Source organism: Watersipora subatra, chromosome 7 (genome assembly GCF_963576615.1).
Source record: "Watersipora subatra chromosome 7, tzWatSuba1.1, whole genome shotgun sequence".
Taxonomy (NCBI): Eukaryota; Metazoa; Bryozoa; class Gymnolaemata; order Cheilostomatida; family Watersiporidae; genus Watersipora; species Watersipora subatra.
Window position 1 is genome coordinate 5,387,594 of NC_088714.1, and position 18,784 is coordinate 5,406,377.

At 36.2% G+C, this 18,784-nt stretch overlaps 1 protein-coding gene across 2 annotated transcripts; it reads right to left on the bottom strand.

The window, feature by feature from the left end:
• Window positions 1–1,490: 1,490 nt before the first annotated feature.
• On the bottom strand, window positions 1,491–18,726 carry LOC137399301 (brain-enriched guanylate kinase-associated protein-like). 2 transcript variants are annotated; one of them, XM_068085350.1, is made up of 8 exons: window positions 18,699–18,726; window positions 10,234–10,346; window positions 9,167–9,369; window positions 7,172–7,346; window positions 4,359–4,442; window positions 3,833–3,844; window positions 2,298–2,450; window positions 1,491–2,181 (listed from the first exon to the last, which is right to left on the bottom strand). In XM_068085350.1, the coding sequence occupies exons 1-8, from the start codon at window positions 18,715–18,717 to the stop codon at window positions 1,954–1,956; spliced, it is 987 nt and encodes a 328-aa protein (XP_067941451.1). In that variant the 5' UTR covers window positions 18,718–18,726; the 3' UTR covers window positions 1,491–1,953. The 2 variants fall into 2 exon arrangements, with proteins under 2 accessions (XP_067941451.1, XP_067941452.1); XM_068085351.1 differs by lacking the exon at window positions 3,833–3,844.
• Between the last annotated feature and the right edge of the window lie 58 nt (window positions 18,727–18,784).

The window sequence follows — 18,784 nt, forward strand, 5'->3', positions numbered from 1 at the left end:
TTATCTAGTGCTTGGTTTGTTGCCTCTTCTAGCATGTCAGTTACTTTTATACCCGTCAGCGTTGCGCAATGGAAATATTTTAATTGTTATTGACAACTGCTGACAGAGCAGCTGAAAAGTTTTTGTAAGCTTTATTCTGATTATATAGGGAAAATGCTGTTTTGAATTTTAAAAAACGCTTGTTCTGAATAAATGTTAAATAGAAAAGTAAACAGTTTATTAAGTGGATCATAAGTACATCATAAAATTAAAGACATGATGCGGAATGTCATGTCTGCGTCATAGAATAAAATTTTTGAAAAGCTTGCCATTATTACACAAAGTTTTAAAACTTTGTAGATTATATGAATAATATTATTACTTGGCAGCAGGTTGCTTTGAATGAGATTGAGATAACGCAAAGATACTTAATTAAGTCCTTTTCTCCCGTCAAAGCAGAATTGTAAAGCAAATGTCTATTCTAGAGAATAAAGGTAGGAACTGTATGCCGCAACAAGGTATTAGAGTGTTAAAAGATGTTTGTAAGCGTCTTTAGAGAAGTTTATAGGAGAGTGTCTAAGGAAGTTTATAGGAGTGTCTAAGGAAGTTTATAAGAGAGTGTCTAAGGAAGTTTTTAGGAGTGTCTAAGGAAGTTTATAAGAGACTGTGTAAGGAAGTTTATAAGAGACTGTCTAAGGAAGTTTATAAGAGAGTGTGTAAGGAAGTTTATAAGAGATTGTCTAAGGAAGTTTATAAGAGAGTGTCTAAGGAAGTTTTTAGGAGTGTCTAAGGAAGTTTATAAGAGACTGTGTAAGGAAGTTTATATGAGAGTGTCTAAGGAAGTTTATAAGAGAGTGTCTAAGGAAGTTTATAAAAGGGCGTCTAAGGAAGTTTATAAGAGAGTGTCTAAGGAAGTTTGGACCAGTGATCCAGGTGATGGCTGTTATAATCGATCATAATTCAGAACAATTTTACTTCACCAGCATTCAAATCTTTGAAAGTAAAAGATGATAGACGTTACAATTCTTTACATTCCTACACAAACCCTGATAAAACATTGAAATTACCTCCACCATGACAACAAAGAGCTGCAGGGTGTCTTACCAGGTTCAATACAATTTGCTCTCAGCGACTTTAGGGAACTTTAAGATATCCTCCAGACCTTCAGAGTGATTTCAACCAAGAACAAACCCTTCATCACTCACTAGCTCTTCTTTGTCAAATGGAGTTTAGAGTTTTGTACTACTTCCTCATAGAACTTATCTTCAGCATACCAGATGAATTACTTTTACATTCAGTTGCATGGATTGCCTATCAGTGCCTTTAGCACGTGAATCAGCTGCCGCTCCCTTTAATCATGTAGACATCGAGTATTCTCTGGCAGTGCAGAGCCTAACCTCTCTGTTATAGAGTATTATTTTCTAATTACACATCCGCTCCATCGTGTTTAGTGAGAGAAAACTATTCATATGCATTAACTCTGACAATTAACAAAAAATAAACAAACCATGTTTGTAATAAAATATGACAAATATATTAAGCCTAGTATGTAAAAAAATATATTTTACATTTGCTAGCACCCTGAAAGTCGAATTTGTGACAACTTTTTTAAACTTTTAAACACAAACATCACTTCAGCATCACCTTCAGCATGTACTTTAGTTGTGTTTTCAAAACAAACCAAACTATAGACATGAAACAGGCACCAGCAGTAAAATATCACAAAATAGTGCTAAAATTTACAAGCAACATGATATTGCAACATGTAAGTCATCCTACATTCCTTTAGACTGTTAAAAACAATCAACATCACTGATAAGTATTAATATGGAACAGGTTCATTGCAATTGCAAAAACACAATTCTAAGATGAACAGTATCTGTCTAAGACCTGCTAAAATTGGACAAATGACTCGTGATAGACCTCTTTGACAATCAGTTTAGAGGAGACATTGCTTTTAGTTGAGTCTATTAACTAGACATCAAAGACTGCAGATTTAGACTTGATATGCAAGCCATGCTGCGCATCACTACAGTTGAAGCTATCTATATCTGATGTCTGTGTCTCAACTGATCTAGTCCAAGATACTTCTCTACATTTGCTACACAATTTTATGTCTGTAGGGTGAGCAGCCATGTTGGCTAGGCGGCTGTCAGACGCATTTCTTGGTAACGCCTTGTCAAGTAGATGTTTTCGCATTGCCTAAAAAGGTGGATATTTTATGATTCTCAAAGGAATTCAACACCATGCACAACTAGTCATAACAATCATTATAAATGAAAAGAATAAATTCTGTGATAGCCTAAGTTCTATCTTACTTTAGGGCTGTGATCAAACATGGCTGCGCATGGTGGAAAGGTGGTTATAGGCAGACGTGAGGGCGAGACATCTTTCACTTCCCTGTCTATTACAGGGTGACTTTCTTCGTGGGAGTTTATCACCCTCCTGAGTCTTGTGACCTCCCGTGCCACCTGCACACACTAGCTAGGCTATGTAATTTTATTAACCTTTTTGGCTCGAGCTAAATGGGTGTGTCCAAAAAAACAATGCCAACTATCACTACACAGAAAGTAGAGAAACTAACAGATCGATTTGATCTAGACTAAAGTTAGAGGTGAACTTATGACATACATGTAATTCCTAAAATGCATAATTAATTAAAGGTTTTTGTAGCTAGCGATGCTGCTAAAATACTAGCAATGCTGCTACATATAGAATACTACATTGGTGTCAAAAACTAGCAATGCTTTCATAATCCTAGCGATGCTGTTGGAATATGTACTAACGATGCTGCTACATGCAGAACACTAGTGATGTCGCCATAATCCTAGCAATAGGTTGCTAACTGTACACTTTTAACAGGGAAAAGAATGGACTGATGACAGACACTAATAGCAGCAGCAGATGAAAAATGTTGCAAAACTTGACAGCTAAATGACAGACAAGATAAAAACAGAGTCTGGATTTTCAAAACAACTTGAGGTGGAGACAAATTTAAGATTGTTTTTGAAATCAAATCCCATTATTGACATTTGAAAGCTTGTTAGAGGTTGACTTGCAACAAAATTCACATTATAGTTATTTGGTATCAAAAGATTAACCATGTCTTACTCTGTTGTGTTGTAGGTGCAAGATATGTGGAAATGTTATTACAAGCTTTAAAAAACTCAAAAACGAACAGTTAATCGCCGCCATCACAAAAACGCTGTAGATCACATTTCCACATAATTATACCAAATAACTGTAATGTGAACTTTGTTGCAAGTAAATCTTTAAAAACATTTTCAGTCTCAACTCACAGGCTTGACTGCAAGCTTATTATAAAGTCATAGGCAATGCTTTGGTTTTGATTTGGCACTGGAAAGAGAAGAGCAAGATAAACCTAGCCTACATCAGGTCATAATGCAAAAATGCTGACTCATTGCAGAAGCATCTGGAAAAGTTTTGCTAGCAGCAGTTCAAAGTGATTAGCACTCAAATATGTCAATCAGGCTGGTGATCAACTATTAGCTACTGGCAATCACCAAACTAATATGCAAAGCCAGTTATATGATAGGAGTTATCTTCACCACTAAATATTTGTTTAGCAAAAACATAAACAAGTCTAACAAGACCATCGTGCCTAAATTATAACAGAATGGTAATATTAAAGAACTTTCAATCTGTATATGGAAGGAGGAAATTTGCAAACAATTTCAAGTTAATATGAAAAAATGATTGAGACGGCACAGATAATGTGGTATTTAAAATCCCACACAAACCACTGCAACCGAAGACTATTTAAGTAACATGAAAATATAGAAGTTGAGCAAAACCAAGTCTCACAACAAAACTGCAATCAGAAACACCTTACCAGGTCAGGAGGCTAAAAGGAAACAAAAGAATAAAAATGACAACATATTACTGAATGGATTAGTCAACAATAAACCTTATACCACCCAAAAACATCATCTCTATAGCGATAGTACCTCAGGCTTAGGTAGTGTACTACTTGCCCTAGTCTTACCTTATAGTGGTAGTACCTAAGGCTAAGGTGTTTACTACTCTCCCTAGCCTTCCCTCATAGTGGTAGTACCTAAGGCTAAGGTGTTTACTACTCTCCCTAGCCTTCCCTCATAGTAGTAGTACCTAAGGCTAATGTGTGTACTACTCTCTACAGTCTTACCTTATAGTGGTAGTACCTAAGGCTAAGGTGTTTACTACTCTCTCTAGCCTTCCCTCATAGTGATAGTACAAAAGGCTAAGGTGTTTACTACTCTCCACATCCCCTCATAATGTTAGTATCTAAAGCTAAGTTTTCAATATTTATCATATATTTTTTAGTATCATAATTTCCTGCCTTCTATCTCAACTAGGTAACCATAGCGACAAACACTTACCAGTGCGCTTGATATTTGCTGACCCCCAGCTTGTGAATTTTTGAGGAGGTCGACAGCGACTTTGCACTGCGCTGCTAGAGTGTCCTAAAAGCATAGCCTGTATTCTTTCACTACCTTGCATAATACTATTCGCAGCAGATAAATCCTTCAACAGTTTTAAAATTCAGACAGAAATAGGTGACTGCTATTACCAACTACACACTGTATAAACCTCACATTGTATAAACCTTACACTGTATAAACCTCACACTGTATAAACCTCACACTGTATGAACCTCACACTGTATGAACCTCACGCTGTATAAACCTCGCACTGTATAAACCTCACACTGTATGAACCTCACACTGTATAAACCTCACACTGTATGAACCTCACATTGTATAAACCTCACACTGTATAAACCTCACACTGTATGAACCTCACACTGTATAAACCTCACACTGTATAAACCACACACTGTATAAACCACACACTGTATAAACCTCACACTGTATGAACCTCACACTGTATAAACCTCACACTGTATAAACCTCACACTGTATAAACCTCGCACTGTATGAACCTCACACTGTATAAACCTCGCACTGTATAAACCTCACACTGTATAAACCTCACACTGTATAAACCTCACGCTGTATAAACCTCACGCTGTATAAACCTCACACTGTATAAATCTCACACTGTATAAACCTCATATTGTATAAACCTCACACTGTATAAACCTCACACTGTATAAACCTCACACTGTATAAACCACACACTGTATAAACCTCATATTGTATAAACCTCACACTGTATAAACCTCACACTGTATAAACCTCACACTGTATAAACCACACACTGTATAAACCTCATATTGTATAAACCTCACACTGTATAAACCTCACACTGTATAAACCTCACGCTGTATAAACCTCACACTGTATAAACCTCACACTGTATAAACCTCACACTGTATGAACCTCACACTGTATGAACCTCACATTGTATAAACCTCACACTGTATAAACCTCACACTGTATGAACCTCACACTGTATAAACCTCACACTGTATAAACCACACACTGTATAAACCACACACTGTATAAACCTCACACTGTATGAACCTCACACTGTATAAACCTCACACTGTATAAACCTCACACTGTATAAACCTCGCACTGTATGAACCTCACACTGTATAAACCTCGCACTGTATAAACCTCACACTGTATAAACCTCACACTGTATAAACCTCACGCTGTATAAACCTCACGCTGTATAAACCTCACACTGTATAAATCTCACACTGTATAAACCTCATATTGTATAAACCTCACACTGTATAAACCTCACACTGTATAAACCACACACTGTATAAACCTCATATTGTATAAACCTCACACTGTATAAACCTCACACTGTATAAACCTCACACTGTATAAACCACACACTGTATAAACCTCATATTGTATAAACCTCACACTGTATAAACCTCACACTGTATAAACCACACACTGTATAAACCTCATATTGTATAAACCTCACACTGTATAAACCTCACACTGTATAAACCTCGCACTGTATAAACCTCGCACTGTATAAACCTCACACTGTATAAACCTCACACTGTATAAACCTCGCACTGTATAAACCTCCCACTGTATAAACCTCACGCTGTATAAACCTCACGCTGTATAAACCTCACGCTGTATAAACCTCACGCTGTATAAATCTCACGCTGTATAAACCTCACGCTGTATAAACCTCACGCTGTATAAACCTCACGCTGTATAAACCTCACGCTGTATAAACCTCACACTGTATAAACCTCACACTGTATAAACCTCACACTGTATAAACCTCACACTGTATAAACTTCACACTGTATAAACCTCACACTGTATAAACCTCACACTGTATAAACCTCACGCTGTATAAACCTCACGCTGTATAAACCTCACGCTGTATAAACCTCACGCTGTATAAACCTCACGCTGTATAAACCTCACGCTGTATAAACCTCACACTGTATAAACCTCACACTGTATAAACCTCACACTGTATAAACCTCGCACTGTATAAACCTCGCACTGTATAAACCTCGCACTGTATAAACCTCACGCTGTATAAACCTCACGCTGTATAAACCTCACGCTGTATAAACCTCACGCTGTATAAATCTCACACTGTATAAACCTCACACTGTATAAACCTCACGCTGTATAAACCTCACGCTGTATAAACCTCACACTGTATAAACCTCACACTGTATAAACCTCACACTGTATAAACCTCACACTGTATAAATCTCGCACTGTATAAACCACACACTGTATAAACCTCACACTGTATAAACCTCACACTGTATAAACCTCACACTGTATAAACCTCACACTGTATAAACCTCACACTGTATAAATCTCACACTGTATAAACCTCACACTGTATAAACCTCACACTGTATAAACCTCACACAAGTTTAGTAACTATTATTATTCAACAAGTTTTAGAACGACATGCTTCAAATTCCTTAACAATGGATGCGAAGTAGATAGAGTTGCGTACCCATGAGACCAACATGTCTAATTGTGGTCAAACACAGAGTACAACAGAAATATGAAGTTTGTACTTTATTTGCCTTTCACAATTGCCAAGTTCTTATACGCTCTAGCCACTCAGATGAAACTGAAAGCTGAAGTCCTGGCGTGAATGAGATTTAGTTCGTGGGTATGCAGAGGATAAAGGGGTGCTAGAGTACCCTATAGCACTTCAGTCAGAGCCCTACTGTTGGCCCTTTATACTAACAAATAAACACCACACAGCGCAGCACCTTCTCATGAAGTATATCCTCTACCCGCTTGTCAGCCTCCTTGAGTTTTTTATGAATATCCTCGTGAATAGCCATCGTTGCCTCCCTTTCAGCTTCGTTGTGCTGCACAAGTGACAATATTTTATCTTCTAGGTCATGGTTGATCACCTCCAGATGTCTATGGCCTTCTAGCAATCTAGGTAAACGGAAAACCGCTGAATAGATCTTTGGAATGTTTTTTTGATAGTTTTTGTAGAACAGTTGAAGCTTCATTATACTTAAAAACCAGGAAGTTCAACTGTCGCCTAATTACCAGCATGTCCCATTGGTGGTATCATTTCCTTTCATAGCTGGTAAGAGGATTGAGAGACATAGTTGCACTAATGTAGGGTGACTGTAGAAGAATGAGACAGACACACCCTTTGAGCCTAACCACACTTTACAATACAGAGTTCTACTTGCTTGGCATAGCCAACACTACAATTTGAACTTGTGGGATGTTTTGCATTGTTTATGATTGTGAAACAGTTCTGAGCTCTTTTGCTGTTTCACCATAAATTATTTTAATCTGTCATTGATAATCAGCGATTGTCAGCGGGTGACAGCAATTGAGAGATAGGGCAGCTAAAATCATTAGCTAATTCGATCAAAGCACAAGTTTTTTCAGTCAGACGAGGACGATGCATCAGACACATTCAAAATGATATCTGAAAAAACTTCATCGCATCTGCATATTTATCATTCAGAATCAGTATACAAAACTCATGGAAACAATTAACAATTTGTCGGAGATTTAGACAAGTTTGACTAGGAACATATCTGATGCATGTAGTAATATGTAATCTATAGCTTGCGTTTGACTGGCTGCCTGTGAGACAGTGGCGTGAAACCTTTTACTTTATCTAAACCACCAAATGTGTCAATCACTGTCACCAGCTGACAGGCGCTAACTTTAATAACAAAATAAAATTACTGCTGAAGACTGGCAGAAAAGCCCTTTGGATATTGTCTATGCCAAGCAAGTAGCAGTGATCATAGTAACACAAATTAGAGTTGACAGATGCGCTTGTATTCTTCACCTACAGCCAGCTACATCAGCACAACATCAACTCTCACCAGCTATGAAGGAAGAGGAGTCTAGAGTGAAACAGATGATAACAGGATGCAGTTGGAATTCCTGCTCAATTCATTTGATGTGAAATGAAGCTTCAACTATTATACTACAAAGACTATCTTAAATGTACATAGCAAAAATACAATGAATTTAATGTCAAGCTCAATAATAAGACAACGCTTTATAGATTTTATAAAACAAAGAGTTGTCTTTTCTATTGACGGAAATCCTAACTATGCATGACAAAAATGAATTGAAAACTATAAACAGGTCTATTTCAGTTTATCATTTCACAATGGCAACAAATATAACAAACAAACAAATTTTGGTGAGAAAATCATAGCCTATTATCAATCAAATTTGGGTTTGTTTTGCACATACCTCCTAAATAATAGTGGGTCAATTAAGGCTATGAACAAAGATTAAAGCTATTGTCACAGAACAAATAAGTAGGCACAGATTGATAGCCATAACCAAATCAAATTTGATGAAAATTAATAATGGTTTTACTGTTGCTGTTCCTCTTGAATGCACTTGGATTGTCGGTAAATTAGACATGTGAATGGTTAGCTGCAGTAATTCAGTGAAATGTTATAAATGTTCAACTGCAGTAATTCAGTTAAATGTTATAAATGGTTAACTGCAGTGATTCAGTTAATGTTATAAACGGTTAACTGCCGGAACTCAGTGAAATATCTATTCAGTTTTCATTGCCCAAAAACTGAAAAAAATGATTGGACCAAAATAGCATATTTCTAGTAGGGCTTAACATTCTTACAAGTTATGTTATTCGCAGAGAGCTCATCGATAAACAGTCTATATGTTTAACACCATATATTTAGCATCCCTAGTTATATAAATTCATCTGTTATTACTGAAAATGAGAAAAGACATTTTGAAACCTTTGGTAACGTTCCTCAGCCTTCTCAAGCTCGACTTGTTGCTGCTTTCGTGTCTCCTGTAGCTCAGCCTGCGCCTGCTTAGTCTCATTCTTATAGCTGGACGCTGAGAGGCGCGCCTCCTTTAACGATGCTTTTAGCACCTCTATTTCATGCTGAAAGTCAAGGCCGTTGGTGTTGCACAGAGCGCACTGACACCCACATTCCTGTAACAAAAAATTGGCATTGGATAGGAGACTATAAATGTAACCACTGCTCATAACCAACCTGTACATGAAAAGATCAAGTTGACAATTTGTAACATTTTCAGCAGAAAAACTGAATACCTCCTTAAACAAAACAAAAGTAAGTATATCTTGGTCAATATAGCTAAAATGTAACATGTTTGTGACTACTAAAAAGGTTCAAGCCTGAGAATTGTAGTGGTGTATATATGATATCTAATAATCACCACTGCATGGTGATTACAACTCCAAATTACTTGACTAGAACCAGTCTCTAAAAAACCCAACTACAGCTTTACAAGAGTAATCTTGAGTAGATTATTCTACCACTTACCAAATAGGAAGCACAGATACTACTAATACATCAAAGCGTATCATTGATAGAAGCGTTATTGAATTATCTTATGACATTGGACTTGAGTCAGTATTCAGGCAGTTAGTCATTTTACTTATAAAACAAATTATAACCAACTCAGATTATTGATTTGTTTGCTTTCCTAACTCTACAAATCCTAAGGCTAACCACTGGCACATCTGAAATAACATCTCTCTAACATACAGTACTCGTGCTACAAATCCTAAGGCTAACCACAGCAACATCTGAAATAACATCCCTCTAACATACAGTACTCATGCTACAAATCCTAAGGCTAACCACTGGTATATCTAAAATGATACGTCTCTGACATATAGGTTTTGGCCTGTTACATACATTTACAATGTTACAATTTTACAACGAAGACTTGATTACGGCTGAAAATGACTAAACATGTGATGAATAAGATAGAACATGGGTAGACAACACCAAAAAAATAAAAAGCAACACGCAAAGGTGAAACAACTCACTCTGCAGTCTCCCATTTTAGGCAAGACCAGCACAGCCTTATTGGTGCGTACGGAATAGCAACTTCTTCCAGCCAAGCTTCCTATCTGGTAGCTGCCAACTCGCGACTTTCCATCTGCATAGAAGTATAATTGTTAAAGAGTCTGATAGTGATATGTAGACAATCGCACAGCCCTTGACAGCTGATCACTACAACTCTCAGATGTAGAATCTATATTAGCGTCTATAACCCTACAACTACTGCTCGTAACACAAAACATTCCATTAACACTTCACACTTCACGGACTACAATTATAATCATAGAGGTATTGAAGAACCGTGAACTAACCTTTGCAAGTAATGACTAGAGAATAACCATGCATGAACAATGTTAGGTGTTAAGTATCGTGCTGGGTATACAAGAAATGATAAATTTTATTGCAAAACAGATCCTAAAGAATAGCTCACAAACCTGTTGAAGACATGCTGTTCAACTATAAAAACAAACTTGTTCAAAGTAGGCTCTCCTCAAAAATCAACTGAAAAAATTAATTTCCAAAGCAGAAATGTGTGCCACTCTAGCCGGAGATAAAATATTAGGGCTCTGCAGGTAGACAGACTACTAAATCAATAATGACTACTAGAAGAAAACATATAAGTTGAGCTCAATGTAATCATGTATTGAGTTCTAATTAGTGTATGTGGAAACTGTATACGTATTGCGTATTTGGAAAGTACTCATGATACAAGTTACATACATATGGTGTTATTTGATCATACAGCGGTAGCAACACACATTATAGCTAACACGTAAAAAGATAGCTTAAGAGCCAAGAAGAAACAATCCTTAAGAATCAGCGTGTTCCTTGAATATTACAAAAGGAATAGGCAAACATCATTGATACATATACACCCCTAAATAATCGCAACTAAGAAATTATGGACACGGTGATACAGTTTTTGCTCAAGCATCCTTTTCAATCCACCCCTGGTTGACAGTCTAATCGATGAATAGCTACAAATTGAAGAGGTCCTTTACCAGGATGCCGTTAATGGGTGCATAACACCTGATTCTAGAGAGTGAAATCAATAGTTGTAGCAAGTGAGTTCCTGCCACCAATAACAAACCTCGCAATTGTTTAAACAAATATTTAAACCTGTTTCCAGTTGTCGGCTAGGAATCAGTTTCACACATGCACCGAAATATTTGCTTCAGATATCGAATATTGGCTTGCTAATAGCGCTGAGGTAGATTAGCATTATAAAAGTTAAAAATATATGTCATGCTTTCATGGACAAGCGGGTGACTGGGTACATAGGTTCGTGCACCGTATGCGCTAGGTATTGATGTTGGTAGCTCTAGAGCTGAAACCCTACACAAGTGCCCTCACGAGACTCATCAAGAACAGATTCTACACTTAACTACGCTGATGGCAAACAGTAGAACATCTTATGTTCACACCGCTATACATAAATGTTGGCCATTACCTAGAGTGTTATTTAACGTTAAGTCCAATTAGATCAAAATCATATTATAATAAGGATAACGCCGGGGTAGTTTTAGGAGACAAGAACCAAAGAATAGCGTCATTACTTTCACTGATACTATTTTGACACTGAATGTAACAAGCACCTGCTGCAGCTCTGTCGAATGCTGATACAGATACCCTATTTTTACTGTACTGGTCTTGTTCAGAAAGCAAAGGAACTTGAATTTTGTACGCAAGACTCACAGAATGACACAAATAATTTATACAGATTTATAATCAGATAACAGATTAACCTGATATCCTATTACAAAAGCTCTTACATCGCCGGTCATTCGTATAATTGTGTCTTACAAATCTTGATCTAATCTTAGATGACTCTTTAAGGCCATTCCTGCCAAAAGCTGTAAGTAACTGCTTATCATAAAAGGCTATCTGGTGTCCATGGTATCCGGTGTCCATGGTATCCAGTGTCCATGGCATTGCTGAAAATCTCTGATTCCAGCCGTTTAGCAGATTATCCTGTAAATGCTATTCTCCAGGTATATTATCAGCTAAATGGCACTGCTCTGCTAAATTCGAATTCTTTTATCAAGCACAGATTTATTTAAAAATAGGTAATTTTCAATTAAAAAGTAATTTTCAATTTTACAGTTGCAAGTAGTAAACATCACTTCAGACTTCAAACTTGTTTGAACTCATTATATAATCCTGTAATCTTTTGACCTTTATATGTGACCTTGACCTTTATATGTCGTTTCTTTCGGTTTGCAAGAAACTGCAATTCACAATCAACTTTGGAATAAACATATAAAATAAGCTGATAAAGCAAAATAATAAGAATATCAAGTTTTGTTCTACTAGAATTTAATTAGATAATGTAATATTGTCCATAAGACAAATATCGTGAGAATAATGATGAAGGTAAGAGAAAACAGCAAGTAAAGATGGATTGTGAGACGGCGAAAGAAAGAGAAAATTTTGGGTAATTTTATTGCAATATAAGCATAACAACTTATGCTTCAAATGCATAGTTCTTGAGAGTTCCAAAAGTGCTGATTTGTTACACATACAGCTAGTTATCAATAATGATGTCAATAATCTATCTTGCAGGCGATGAACATTTTGAAAATACTTTTTTTCATTAATTATTACCATTTAAAACATTTGTTAATACTAATTCATGTGTTATGTTTATTTTCCTAGAACTTGAAATATTTATGAAGGAGTCGCTTTTAATTTGAAGCCATTACTGCTTCACAGTAATTTTAATCTCTTTACGTTCTTTTCACTCCTTAATTTATCTAAGTTACTAATACTCTCAAACTAGCTTATTTGAAGCTTCTCAAAATAGAATGAAATATCTTTAAAATTAACCAAACTTTAGGCTATCAATCCAAAAGTTACCATCTGGTATATTGTGTGAGAATATCAGCCAAACAGCAAACACTAGATATTGTAAACTTCCAACCAAGCCTTGGGCAGGTTCGGAAAAAAATCAGCTGAGATGAACACTATTCTAACTCCTAGACAATAAGCTAATCTTATATTCTAATGCAACGTGACCCAGAATAGTTCATATATGAGATTCTGCCGATTATGATTATGTTATATTCTACCATCTCCATAGATTTTTCCTAAAGGATGAGTGCTGGCAAATCTTGCACTTTTTGTGAATGACCATAGATATTGGGACTTTTCATGATAAGGACCACATCTCCAACTTTTACACATTTTCTAATAGATGGCAAGAGCCTATGATCTTAATAAAAGGAGTTGTCCGCTTGCAAATACAAAGGGTAGGCGACTTCAGCCGCCTAACAAATATTGACATTGTGCCTTGCTGTTTTGTCTAGGAGTGTTTAGTCTGTGACTGCTCAGAGCATTGTTAATTTTCTTCACAATACGCTAATTACAAAACTAACAGATAAAAAGAAACAGCTAGAGTTACGATACCTTGACAATAACCCAGATTTAGTTGGCATACTCTCTCTTACTACTAAACAAGTGTCTAGGGCAGCAGACGAAACCTTATTTACACATACCTACAATGTAGTACGTTTTAGTTTGAGTGAGATGGAGGTTTGCTTTGCTGGTGGGCTGACCTGTTAGGGTGTTTAATATTGGAATAAAACAGAGAAGTATATTGTCTAGTTTACTGCGCTGAGTCAGCAAACAAATAGAATATTCCTATAGAATATCACTAAACATAAAATACTTATTCCTAATATATTCTTATAAAATATCAGTAAACAGGGTGCATGAAATGCAATTAAGAGTTGCACATAGTGTACAGATGCTCCCTTGGCTAATTGTTCATATCATTGTCCAAGCGCCTGTTACAAGTACGAAGTTTCCATACAGCGATAGTATAGCAAGACCTGGATGCGCTACGCTGGGCCCTGTTTCCATGGGGAGCTATAGTGAAGTGATGGTTGTGCGACGCCTAAATTCAAGGCATATAAAACGACAGGAAAGCAAAACCTATGTGTAATGTTGTACGGACAAGTGTGACGTTGTTGGTTGCCAAGGCCATTTCCATGGCACAAAGATGAGGCATTACACAGGTGCTTCGCTTCCAAACAGCGACACTGAATCACTGACAGCATGGGAGTGACATGGTTTTTTATGTCATTGCAGTGCCACATGGGGATGTGTCGCTACAATATCGCTGTATAAAAACTTGATATTAGTATGGTTAATATATGTAAGTGAAAAAAGAAAACACCCATTAAGATGTTACATTTACATTGGGGTTTGTGTAAGACTGTCTATTCTATCTTGCTTTTAAATAGCTTTAATCAGAAAATAAAGTTTCGCTCGCATTCGTTTATGTAGACACAAAAAGGAGCTAATTTCTCTTACTGGACTTTTTGTACACAGAAGAAAGCTATACATCTATAACTGCTAAAGGTGACCTAGTAAGTAAACAAAAAAACTCAATTATTTCGCAGTTTTTGAGACCTCATTGTTCTTTACTACGAACACAAATACCAAGTTATCACAATCGTATCATGTTCATAAACGCAAAAGCAAGTCGCTAGCTAATTAAGAGCTCAGCAAAAAATGAAGAGGAAACAATGCCGACTGACACACGATATGAAAATTGATGTTCATTGACACAAATAACTGGTTATACTTTAAAATGTACAACAACAAAATGTTAAGTCGTACAATCCTGATTAATATATAGTGTACATTACACAACTTGTAACAAATTATTGTTTGTTAACTCAAACTAAATAATGCTATAACAGATAGTGATTTTCTTTTAAACAGTTACATGGCGTGATGCCTCTAATGGGTCTAACAAACCGTTAGGTAGTAATCATCAGAAAAAAACAGCAGATTGACAACATCTAAAATTCATGTTTTTTATACTGAATAACTCTTAATCATATTAGCATCACAAATACAATTACTGTATATTATAGTATATCATACTATTATGACACCTTATTACACAGTTGCAAGATATAATATAAAGATTTCTCAACAGTTATAAGGGTAAAATACATTCCAAGCTTATAATGACCTATTTACAGAGCAAACTTTTAATTGCAGATACCTTTTTTGCCACACCAAACAGTGTGGTACGCGACATTCCAAATTTTTTTGATAAATAACTCGTTTGTCATTTCATCAGTCTGTCTTTTGTCAAAATTTCATTTATTTCTCTATGTTGTGAGAAATTGAACGCCCAGTGACATCTCAATGCTTTTTTTTAATAATATTTAAAAGGTGAGGTGACCAAATTTGTGATCTCTGTAATAATAAGTTTCATTAACGACATGAAAAAATGAAAGAGCAAAGTATTGCTTTAACATTAGACTAAGTAACAAGACCAATAGTAAGTAACAGTAAGTAACAAGACCAATAGTAAGTAACAGAAAATAAAGATAGTGAAGATAAATTTCGAACTGGAAGAATTGGACAGTGTTGAAGGGTGTAGAATAATTTTGGTTAGTTCTTTAGGAATCAACAAACTGATGCGTTACGAATACAGCAAAAGATTCCAGACCAAGATGGCAAGTGACATTATATCATTATAACTCTAGAATCATGCAATCCAAACTTTAATTATCTCCTAAGCCTACAAAACTTGTACAAAAATACAAATTAACTGGTTGAAGATTCAACCGACACGTCAACATGCTAAACAGCATTCGTACAAAATAAATCTATAATTTTCCGAGTTGTCATCAGCTACATAAGATAACTTGCAGAAATGTCGAACTTTAAGTTTATTTGTAATGCGCTAGTAACACGTGGTATTGTGTAATCATGCTGCTTGTGCTGCTTGGACCACTGTATAAACAAAACATAAGCAATTAGTTAATAGAAAAACCTGCCTCATCCCTTAACATAAATAACAACACTCTACAAACAGCAATGAGAATCAAATGTTAATTAGCACTTGATATCAGGCCTACTGATTCTCTTACGGACAGCAATAGAACCTGAACAATCATCAGTTGCACATTTAAGCAATGTTGTAGATAGAAATAGCATTAAGAAGTTATTCATCACTTTTCACATACTTTGACTAACCTAAATAAATCTACAAGATCCATGAAGTTCTCCATTCAATATAACACGAATACAAATATTAGGTTGACTTTAGACCAATGATGAGGAGAGCTGCAGACTGCACTCGACAACCTGTCTACGCCTGTGCTTATACCATCATTATGGATACCTTCAGAACGTATGTAAAATTTTCTTTTAAACTCCTCGAATACAAGCACAAAAATGGAATGGCTGAAACCTATAAGTGAAAGGCCTAAATGGTATGTGTATAAAAAGACTGACTCCCACTGTTCCATTTTCTTGCATTAGCTACATCAGAAAACTTAGAGACTTGTTGGACTTTAATGCGGTAGGCCATTATTAGTGTAATACTTATAAAGGAAACTTGTTCTAAAAGAAACGCTTCATTCTAATTAGTGTAAGTTTACTTACTTTTTTACCTTGTGGTATTGTCTGATCATGGTGATTGTGCTTAAATAAAATATAGGCTTTTGGCTATTAATAATACCTATATCATCCGTTAGCACATATTACACCAGTTCAATACCTGTATGGTCACTAATCGGTATCAGTTCAATATGAAGTAGTACTTGATTCCAAACCTACTGATTGACTTGCATTAAGTAATCAAGCTTGGACAAATAACAGTTGCAATATTTAATAATTCATCTCTACCTATACATATCATGAGTGCTCAAAAGTTTGTGATAAATTTCAGATAACACTCCAAATGATCTATTTGAGGAAAAATAGGTAGACTGCTTGAATTGATTGAGCACCATCTTTGTTGCACAAGTTTATTTGGCGGGGTTTTTAAAAAGCCCATATAATGTTTTTAACAGAGATGCCAAATAGTGCTTTTTTGTCATTTCACGTTGTTATGGGTGGTATTGGAGAAATTATGTTACGCATAACTAATCCGCATCCACACAAAACATCAATGTTGAATTTGCTTTGTCATTTTCATTCTTTTTTGACTGTGTTCAGTTTGTGCACTTTTGCTTAGCTTGTGGTAACTAATTTGATTATTACTGGATCAGGTACAGGTGAAGGTGTTAAGCTATTGTAAGCAGTACTGATATTTACCAGTAAATGTTAATTCTTCATTCTATAAGTACGACAATTAAAATGTAACTAACAAAATTCTAGAAAATAATATTAATGACAAAAGGTTAACATAGCCAATAAAAGTTAAACCTTTACTCAGTCCATGTTTGCTTGCTCGGTCTCGTACGGCTGCAAGTTTCGATAGTCAGATGAGAGTCATGGCAGTCTTTATATGTAGAGGCTTGGTAGTTGAGATAGGGAAGTAGAAAAAGATCAGTTGATGATAGAGAAGGAGGCTACACAGGTAGGGAAAGGATAAGGGCTCCAGAGGCAGAGGGAGGCTCTAGAGGGAGGGAGGTTCCAGAGGGAAGGAAGCTCCAGAGGCAGAGGAGGAGCTTCAGCAGGTCCTTGCGAAAGAGAGATTGACTGATAGATCTCTATCTATCGACTGATAGATCTCTATGTATCAGTCGATCTTTTTTTCGCAAGGACCTGCTGAAGCTCCTCCTCTGCCTCTGGAGCTTCCTTCCCTCTGGAACCTCCCTCTTTCTGGAGCCCCTATCCTTTCCCTACCTATGGAGCCTCCTTCTCTATCATCAACTGATCTTCTTCTACTTCCCTATCTCAACTACCAAGTCTCTACATATAAGGAGTCGTTGGAGCTGTTCTTTTTTATATATGTCTCTGCTAGCCTGTGAGGTGTCTAGGCACTCAGGCTCTGTTTTTATGTTGCAGAGGGTTAGCAATTGAGGGAACTTGTCTTAAGTTGCCTACGTCATGAGAGTATAATGATTAGAAATGAGGACTAACTCCAATTGTTTTGGTCGTGTCTGGTACAGGTCTGATATCTTTTAATGGTTTTCTGGCATATCAATTGATGTCTCTTTCCTTGTGAGCTTCTTCCACAGGAGGTTTCTAAGCTGCTGGTAGATGAGTATATGATGACTGTCTTTGTTGCCGGTCCTCCAATGTATTAGGTATCATGTTCATTGTAATATTGCGTATGACTCCGGTGTTTAGTCGTTTCTCCTTTACGCTATCTGCTGTTGCTAATACTTATATATACAACAACGTTCGGAACTATTAAACTAATTCATTATTGGAAGTTATATTTTACTGGAATTCATTTAGAGTCTTGCATATTTTAATAAGTGCTTGAAAAGCAAAAATAAACTTTTCTCAAAACATTGCAAAATGATTCACTTTTTGAAACGTAGTCTGGGTAAGTTGATTAAAGCCGACCTTAGTTCGATAGCTGTATCTTTGTGGAATTACCTTACAGGTCCATACAACACGATTTAGAGAGCCAAATCATCATGATTTATTACCTTGCAAATATAAAAACGATGATATAAAATAAGATTTGTTGACTTTAAAAGCTCCAACCAATTGAAACATTTAAATAAATCATTTGCCAACTCACCTGTATTAGGATTGTTCATATAGTAATAAATGATTTTAATTTGCTCGTCAAAGTGGGAATGGAAAATTCCTACTTTCGGAGTGCAG

What these genes read in the sequence shown, in the direction of transcription:
- LOC137399301 (XM_068085350.1), bottom strand. An exon ending in GCTGAGGAACGTTACCAAAG is followed by an intron (nt 7,347 to 9,166) that starts GTTTCAAAATGT and finishes CCGTTTACCTAG; the next exon opens with ATTGCTAGAAGGCCATAGAC. An exon ending in TGTTTGATCACAGCCCTAAA is followed by an intron (nt 2,182 to 2,297) that starts GTAAGATAGAAC and finishes CCACCTTTTTAG; the next exon opens with GCAATGCGAAAACATCTACT.